The following is an 8,678-nucleotide window of genomic DNA, read 5'->3' as shown; positions in this document are numbered from 1 at the left end:
GGGTTAGGTTACTCGTAGAGGCTTTTTTGTGGTGCTTGAGCCCCGGTGTTGAACGTTAAATTAGACTGCAAATCATGCAAGCGGCTTAAATTACTTGAGTACTTGTACCCAGTGGAATGGGCTCTCATTGGGCCAGTCCGACGACAACTAAGCCATCCACTCAAACCGACATATTGATATTGTACCAACTTCGCCACCCAGCTGGCAAGAAACAAAAAATAAATATGGAGTCTCGGACCTCTAGAATACACACAGACAGTACGAGTGCTGCTCGGACGAACGCGGCACCAGGGCAATCAGACCAAGTTGAGCGATCCTCCAAGAATCTCATTGATATCCCAAGTATGATACGCTCGTAACCAGGTCACAACCCCCATTACGGTGTCCCAGGTCTAGGACCCTACTACCACATAACAAGAAACGCAACGAAACCATTGTGAGCAGAGTAGAGTATTCAAGAGTTGGTTGTAAAACAAAAGAACAAAGACGTGAGTCAGTAATGATATCATACAAAAACACAAACCAGTTTGACAACCTAGAAACTGAAACTAAAACGAACGTCCAACTCCCCTTCCAATCGCTAGCTATCACACTCGTATCAATAAAACAGGTATCCGGAAAATATGTTAAAAAAGAAAGCAAATAAACCCCTCACTCCAGCATGCTTTTTCTCGTATCCAACATCACAGCTTTTTTTTCTTTCCCCTCCCCCCCTTTTTTTTCCAAGCGACAAGTCTAAAAAGTCAAGAGGCGGCTAAGCGTCTTCCGAACGCTAAATTTCTGTTTCTCTCCGCCTTCTTGCTTCTCCACTGCCTCACTTCCTCTGCGCTTTGTCTTCTTGCTCTTAGCTTCCTTCACGTCCCTCTCAGAGAAGGTCACGGCCGGGGCATCCATAGACTGGGCTCTTCGCTTCTCCTCCTTTCTCGCCCGACGAGCCTCTTCCTCCTCTGGTGTTCTCTGCTTCTTTTCATGATGACGATGTCTATGCTCCCGCTTACCCTCGCTTGAAAAGGAGTGACCGGAATCCTTCGGTGCCTCCCGTTCGGCTTTGCGAGCGCGACGGGCAGCACGGCGTGTCTCCTTTACTACCCTAGCTTCCTCAGGGGATAGAAAAAGCGCTGGCGCTTCCGATTCGGGAAACTCGGATGCTGGAAATTCCGATGTAGGGAACTCGGATGGGGGCTCAAGTTGGGAGGCCTCGGGGTCCACGGGGTAAGAGTTATTGAGGTCGAAACCCAGCTCTGTCCTTACTTCTTGTCCGGGCTCTGCATCAGGCTCCGGCAAAACGGTTTGGTCGTCGTGAGGTTCGACACCGCCGTTGATGACAGTGGCGTTTCCATCAATCACAGTACCCTCGCCATTAATCATAGTACCCTCGCCGTTAATCATGGTGCCTTCTCCGTTAATTATAGTGCCTCCCCCATTAATAATTGTAGCCTCCGCCTTTGCAGCCCTGCGGGCAGCCTTTTCCGCTTTCCGCCTCTCCCTATCTTCCTTACTTTCTTTGCCCTCCTTGCTACTGCCCTTCCTAACTTGCTCCTCTGTTGTTCGTTAGTTAATTGTATCATCTAGCATCGCTTGAGCGTGGAAATTACCAAGTTCTCTACCCTTACGCAACGCCTTCTCTTCGTGCCTTTTCCTCCTCTCTTCCCGGGCCTCGGGAGTCATGTTTGCATGGGAGTGTTTTTTCTTGGACTTCTTCCCATCCTCAACATCAGTTTCCCCGCCTGATCTCTTGGAGTTGGACTTTCGCCGATGCCTCTTCTCTTTTTCCGGCTGTTCCTCCGTGGCCGTGACCTCTGGTTCATCGTCCGCACCAATACCGGCCCTAGAACGACGGCGCCGGCGTTTTGTCCCATCCTCCACCGAAGGCAGAGATAGATTGTACCGACCACCAACCACTTCATCGTCGACGACAGCGATAGTTGGTGGGACAGCACCAAATTTTGCTGCCAACTTTGTAGCGCGCCTCGCCTCTTTGCCTGCTCTCTCTTCTGGAGTTTTATGTCGCTTTTCTTTTTCCCCCTTTTCCTTCGGCTCTTTTGGATCCCTGACCCTATGTTCCCTTTCGCTCCTCTCGCGACGTTCTCTTTCGCCTTTGTCGCGGTGCTTTCGCTCCTTTTCCGGCTTGTCGCTCCTGTCCCTTCGCCTATGCGACTTGCGGTGCCTAGGTTTATCGGCGCCCACGTCAGGCGCATCGGCAGCAGAAATGGCCATGGCAGCTGCAGCGGCGGCGGCGGCAGCTTCGTCGTCTAATGGGCCGTCGAGAGTTGAGCGTGGTCGATCGATAAATGGGTCTTCTCCGGAAGGTAAGTTAAACTGCGAGGACTCCTCGTCGAGGACACCCGGCATGGTGGAAGGTTGAGAAGACATCAGGCCTAAAAGGGGGGGAGGCTGGATAAGATCTGAAGCGGGGGCTGAGTCAGGAGTTTCAAGCGGCGCTGGGTTAGACTCTGTTAGGTATGTTCCCACAACCTCCTCAACACCCTGTTCTACCGGAACCTGATCAGCCGGTGGAGAGGGGCCTTCGGAATTCGGATTCTCGACAGAAGTTTCTGCCGGAATAGGATTATTGTTATCGTTATCGATGGCTGATTCCCCCTCGTGACTTGGCTCTTCTACCGCTTCTGGTGATTCTTGGCCCTCCTCTGTTGTTGCGGACTCAGGCTCCGTCTTAACCTGAACTGAGTCGGTATCTTCCTCGGGAATGGCAAGATTTTCTTCGACTACAGCCTCTCCAGGATCGTCTGGCGGCTCAGACGTATTTGAGGGGTCGTCTTCCTTTTCACCGTTCGCAGGCTCAAGGCCAGGATCGGGATCGGTGTCTGCGGGATTTTCCTCCGAATTTGCCTTCGAGTCAGGTGATACTTTTTCTTCCTCTTTTTGCTCGTCTTTCTGCGCCGCTTCAACCAAATCTACGGGAGGCTGGTCTTCTGGTGGAGTATCGGTAGCTTGTTCGTCGCCTTCGTGTGGAGTCGAAGCAGGGGGAGGAGGCGGGTTGTTCCCTTCTGCTTCGCCCGAGGCTGAGCCTGCGCCTGAATTCTGGTGGCCTTCTTCTGTCGAAACAACAACGGCAGTGTGGTCTTCCTGAGTCGCAGACTCGGTCGCACCTATAACGCTCGCTTAATTTTTAGCAACAAATCGTGTTTGTGGAACGAATGGGTTCCCTGTAAAATAAACCGCCCCTCCTCTTATCAAAAAGCTGCAGTGCTTGTGGATGATTGGAATGAAAAGAATATTTAAAATCTTCTTGTAGGTTGAATGAAACAATAGAAAAGGGGTTTATTGTACTATAATTCCCCCCCCCGCAAGCACGATAAGACGAAGAAGGGCGAAAAATGGGGAGGGGGTGAAGTGAATTGAATCTCACCTTCAGAATCGATTGCCTCTGTAACGTGTGTATCGCCAACGTTTTCCAAAGGAGTATCGCCTCCTTCTTTTCCTTCTTGATTGTTCTCCCCCTCCCCCCCATTCTTGTCCTCACCTGTGTCCACGGCAACACCTCCATCTTCCTCTTCTGCTGTCGCTGCGTTGTCTGCCTTCGTTCCATCCTCGTTGTCCTGCGTCTTAGCTCCTTCGATCGGCGGTTGGTCCTCTCGCTTCTCCTCCCCAATGTCCTCTGACCGCTGCTCCTCTTCATCAATCATGTTTGCAGTGAGTATCGTCAAGAAAAATTATCGACCTTTTGGCTCCAGAAACGACACACACACACTTCAGGGGGAAAATAATAGTAATAAAAATCTCATCTCATTTCCCTCGAGGAGAATAGTGGGTGAATAGAATGTTTTGTACAGGAAATCCAGTCAGAGGGTACCATCACCCCACTCCGTAACCCGACGTTTGATAATCAACACACAATTGGAGCCACGTCCCGGCAAACCTCACCCTTTTCCCTTAATTCCGGGAATCCGAGTGGTATATTATGGCAACATTAGGAAGGGAGGGAAAGGGGGAGGAAAAAAGGGCGAAAAGGAATGGTTTGCTCATTCAACCCACACAGTACAGGCGCGGCACACCACCACTACTCGAGTTTGAGCACGATAATACCTCTAAATTACCAGCCACTGGCTAGATAGCCAGCCATCCCTTACTTTTTAAAAAATCCTCACACCTTTGCCCTCTCCACAGGCAAACCGGAAATCTGACGGGAGATGTCAGAATGCACCAGTTTGAGGTGCTTGCAGAGACGTGGCGGATGACGGCCATTGGACGGTTTGCTATCGTGAGTCGACTCTGCTTGATAGGGGAAGAACTGAATACGTGGGGTTATCCACCTGCGCTCCCGCCGCTTCGTTCGTCGCTCCAGTGCCCAACTGGAATGGACTGTAACTTTGTTGGTATATACTGACAACATATCTGGTACCTTGGGTGCAGGTACTTTATCTTGCCGCCCGACACATAACTTAACAGTCTCACCTGCTTCTAAGCCACAGGACAGACCAATTGAAGTCATTCAACGCCCTTAACTACATCAGTGCTGAGGGAATCAGGATACCATTCTAAGAAATGCCCTGGACCCCTATCCCAAGTGCAGATTACTGAAAATAATGAAAGTAAGAAATTTAATTAAAATTAAAGTAGGATAGAAGCCACGATACAGTAATCTTTAAATTCCTCCCTTCGCCTTGGCTTCCTTCTTCTCTTTTTGTGTTGCTTTGCTCAGAGTCGGGTGCTTGCTGCTCTCGCCCGCGAAGCCGCGAGTAAGTCACCAAAGACAACTCATCTCGAACCCCCAGCCATTATTCGTAGACCTCGAGAGGAGGAATTTCCCCCCAACCAGAACTGAAAATACCCGCAGAAGCCTCAAGTACCTTCTTATCGACCTTCCATCCCTCAATCGAAGAGAAAAAAGAAAAAAGTTAATCCTTCTCCACCGCTCCGCTTCCGTTTCTCTTCCCTCCCTTCCCCTTGCCCCTTCCCTCACTCACCCTGCTAGTCTACGAGGGTACCGGGTATGTACGAGTACAGTATGGTGCAGTGCTCGTATCATACTGTATCATACCAGTACTCTAACAGCTCGAGCACGGCAGAAACCCTCGCTCCTCTTTTCAATTTTACCATATTTCTTATTTAAATGAAAATGTTTTCCCCTTACCCCTCGCCCCCGCCGTAATTGTAAAAACTCCAAAGATCGAAGAAGTCCGCCGTGGTCGAGCAGGAAAAAAAAATTTCAGCACACCGCATCATGGCCCGATTCATTAGCTCGTGGCTTTTTTTTTTTTTTGTTTGCCGTTTATCACACGGACAACTCGCCCAAAATACGATCTCAGCGGGATTACCTGTAGACCAACCCTAACCCATCAATACCCGCTGTTTTTGCCTCTCACCTAATATTCGCGATAAGCCGTCGGGTGAATATCGTAGCTGGGAACGGAACGGCAATAAATATGGCAATTCTTGACAAAATGAGCGCTTTTTTCCCTCCCTTTCTGCGTTACGGTTGACGACCTCGCACAGCTGAGTTCCTCGCACTCATCATTTCTCACTCGATTGACGGTTGCAGGCGTTTTTTGTCGACCAGCAACAGCATGGCATCCCTGATCTCTAGTACTCCGGTGCAGAAATGCTGAGTAGCGGGGTTGAACGCCTGTGAAGGTTGCGAGGAGCGCTCCGATGGTGCGGGGAAGCTAAACGGCCAGGCACTTGCTGTGTTTGGAAGGTTGATTCCTCTGCTGACGGATGTGGCCGTCCGCCGGACACGTATTCTCGTGGCCATTTCTTTTTTGTATTCATTCATTCACTCGCAGGCGGTGCCCAAGTACTAGTACATACTGATGTGGTGTGCGGTCCCGCAGGCCATTGTACTCGAGTATAGCGCGGAAGTCCACCCGTGCATCGGAGAGCCAGAATGCCAGGCATGCCCTGCAGTCCAGACCCGAGATATCGCGACCAATGACACCATCTGGTTCGAGGCTTGCCCAAATACGATACCGGTAAACTCGGAAGTTTTAGCTGCCGTTGCATTTACCTTACCAAGAGGTATTTATCAAGGAATATCACGGTAACTTACAGCGCCTGTACGTCCAGATTAAGCTCTTTCAGTCTAGGTGATAAATACGATGCCTCCAGATGGAATCTGGCGGAGCGGAAGTCTTAACTTATCCTTTGGGCCGTCTGAGACGGACGGTAAAAAATTCGCGGCCAAGCATACTATCCATAGTCTTGATCCATCAGCAGCTAGCTATTTCGGGTTATAATTTGAGCTTTTGAATGTTCGAGTGACTCAGCATCTGGGCAACCATTACCGGTAGTGGGCAAACGGATCTCAATACCAGTAGTAAAAATTCTTGAAATTCGCCATCGGATTATCAGCGGGAATTTACCGTTCAGCCCAGATAGGTTTACTTGACAGGTTAACAGAATTGCGAATACCAGTCACTTTGTATGTTAACGAGATCCAGCATGTCCGGTGGGGCCGAGCTTTTACCGTGTTGGGTAAACTTTAATCCTTCTCAGGAGCTTTGACTCAGAATCCGGAGATTACAGCGCTGTCGGAGATAAGTGGATCTCAAGGATTCTGGTGGCGCTCGAACTCGACGCTCCCCCAAACGGGATTAGCATGTATGGTCGCGAATTTTACTGTTTTACTCGAGTACCGGTGTGGAATTTATTTCGCACTACACCTCAGGCGACCGTGGGATATTGCGGTAGTTGAACTTGCAAATTATCGTAATGGTGACCTCCGGTTAAACCGTAGGATAGCGTCACAGGGAATTGACTCGCCGGTATGTTGTATTGCTAGGAAAAGAACACAAAAGTGGACCCAATGAAGTAAGGGTGGAAGTGTTGTCTATTGCGTTGTTCTCCGTTGGTGGCTTGACTAAACTAAGGTGGGAAGGTCGGGAGTGCTTAAGAGGACAAATTTTCCCTCCAAGACTCGCCCCCTTCTGTGACAAGAAATTCTATGGAGTAAACACCCCATAGATACAGGACCTTACCCTCCTACTAACCCACAAACCCTCAAGGATCCCTCCTTCCACTTGCCTTGGCCCCCGAAGACCAAGAAAACAGTGCTATTGAACATGACTTCTATCTACTATCCTTCTCCCTCTATCCCTTTTGTAGACAACCCAGAGTGACTAGCCATAGCTTCAACCATTCTTTCATTATACAACTCTCCTCACTCCACCTAGCATCTCCAAGTAGACCCAATTCCCCCTGCTCTTCTGGTTCTCCGTATTCTCACCCAAATTATAAACCTCCACTGGTTGTATCGTGCCTTCTTTCACTCTCCTCTTATGCTCTATGATGTCCACCAATTTCACCCCAGGATGTGGTTCTAAACAACGTTGCAAGTATACTTTTAGATTGTTTAAGTGGACATGATCTCTGAGAGCACCTTTCTTGACTCAAACCAATTGTTTTATATTGATATCAAGTAGCCAACCACTCTTACCGTGCCAAGCAAGGTCTAATAAAATGTATGGACCTTCCCACCGTAGTTCTAATTTGCTTCCCCGGTGTTGGTCTAAGAGAAATCTCCTCAACAGGACTAGGTCTCCATCTTTTAGTGCTTTATATCGTGGGACTTTTTGATTGATGTCTTGCAAATCTGCTTGTCGAACAAGTTGTATTGCAGCTTCAATGTGAATGTAATCAAGGTGTACAAGTCTTTCCAACTAACGTTCGGCTAGGTCAGTCTCGATAGCCCATTGGTTTTCTCCACTTCCAATAGTCGTAGACACAATTGCAGCAGCCTTCTCTGTGCTTGCAGTGATATCCCACCCAGTTTTGTTTGAATTATATCCAAGGAGTAACTCTGGAGGACTAAATCCATGGATATTGAGAATGTAGGTATTGATTCCATAAATAACAGAGTCTATATACAAATTCCAGTCAGTTTGTGGAGCTGCTTGACCTTTGATTGTAACTCTCAATCCATCCACTAGGAGTTTAATGTAATATTCTGCCAGTCCCACTGATTGAGGATGTGACTTTGGTATTGGTAGGTGTAAAACAAACATACTGCGTAGAGACTTGGCAAATTCTCCAAAGACAAAGTGGCCACCATTATCAGTATACACTACTTGCGGCCATCTGAACTGTTTGACTATTCCCATCAAGAGGGTCACAGCTGATTCACCTTGACTATTCGGAACAGGCTTTTCAAACAGAATACAGGTAAAGTAATTAACGCCAATGACAATATATTTATTGCCTCATGGTGTCTCTGGAAAGCGACTGACAAAACCAAACCCCATCATTGTAACATGTTCGCAGGGTGCTAATCACGTTATCGGTAAAGGATACGATAGTTGGCAGGTGGCCTGCTCTTCCAGAGAGGAGGCGAGAGCTGAGAACTAAAGGAGGCTTCGAGGGTGTACTGAGGAACAAAGAAGTAACCATTCAACCAAGTATATTGAAATACTGTCTGTCGAAGTCTGCCTTTTCTATCGTAGAAACAGGCGGTCTTTAAATACACAAATCTGTTCATGTCTAGCATGAACGAAACTAATCAAAGGTATCAATTGATACTCTTTGGTAAAACTCTTTAAGTATCAAAACGATACTTAAACAAAACATAAAACAAAACCAAGTATCAAACGATACTTAAAACAAACCAAGTATCAAAGCGATACTTAAAACAAAACCAAGTATCAAACGATACTTAAAACAAACCAAGTATCAAAGCGATACTTAAAACAAAACCAAGTATCAAACGATACTTAAAACAAACG

General features: G+C 47.9%; 2 protein-coding genes; both read right to left on the bottom strand.

Moving 5' to 3' along the window:
- Positions 1 to 301: 301 nt before the first annotated feature.
- Positions 302 to 435, bottom strand: GSTUM_00009190001 (uncharacterized protein; the record flags this gene model as incomplete). XM_002840546.2 has 1 exon in its annotated part: positions 302 to 435. The coding sequence occupies one exon, from the start codon at positions 433 to 435 to the stop codon at positions 328 to 330; it is 108 nt and encodes a 35-aa protein (XP_002840592.1). The 3' UTR covers positions 302 to 327.
- A 2-nt stretch (positions 436 to 437) lies between these two features.
- GSTUM_00009189001 (uncharacterized protein) lies at positions 438 to 3,859 on the bottom strand. XM_002840545.2 has 3 exons: positions 3,371 to 3,859; positions 1,596 to 3,110; positions 438 to 1,541 (listed from the first exon to the last, which is right to left on the bottom strand). The coding sequence occupies exons 1-3, from the start codon at positions 3,645 to 3,647 to the stop codon at positions 736 to 738; spliced, it is 2,598 nt and encodes an 865-aa protein (XP_002840591.1). The 5' UTR covers positions 3,648 to 3,859; the 3' UTR covers positions 438 to 735.
- Between the last annotated feature and the right edge of the window lie 4,819 nt (positions 3,860 to 8,678).

The sequence above is a fragment of the Tuber melanosporum genome (assembly GCF_000151645.1).
Source record: "Tuber melanosporum whole genome shotgun sequence assembly, scaffold_53, strain Mel28".
NCBI classification, from domain to species: domain Eukaryota; kingdom Fungi; phylum Ascomycota; class Pezizomycetes; order Pezizales; family Tuberaceae; genus Tuber; species Tuber melanosporum.
This window is presented reverse-complemented; position numbering and strand designations above follow the sequence as displayed.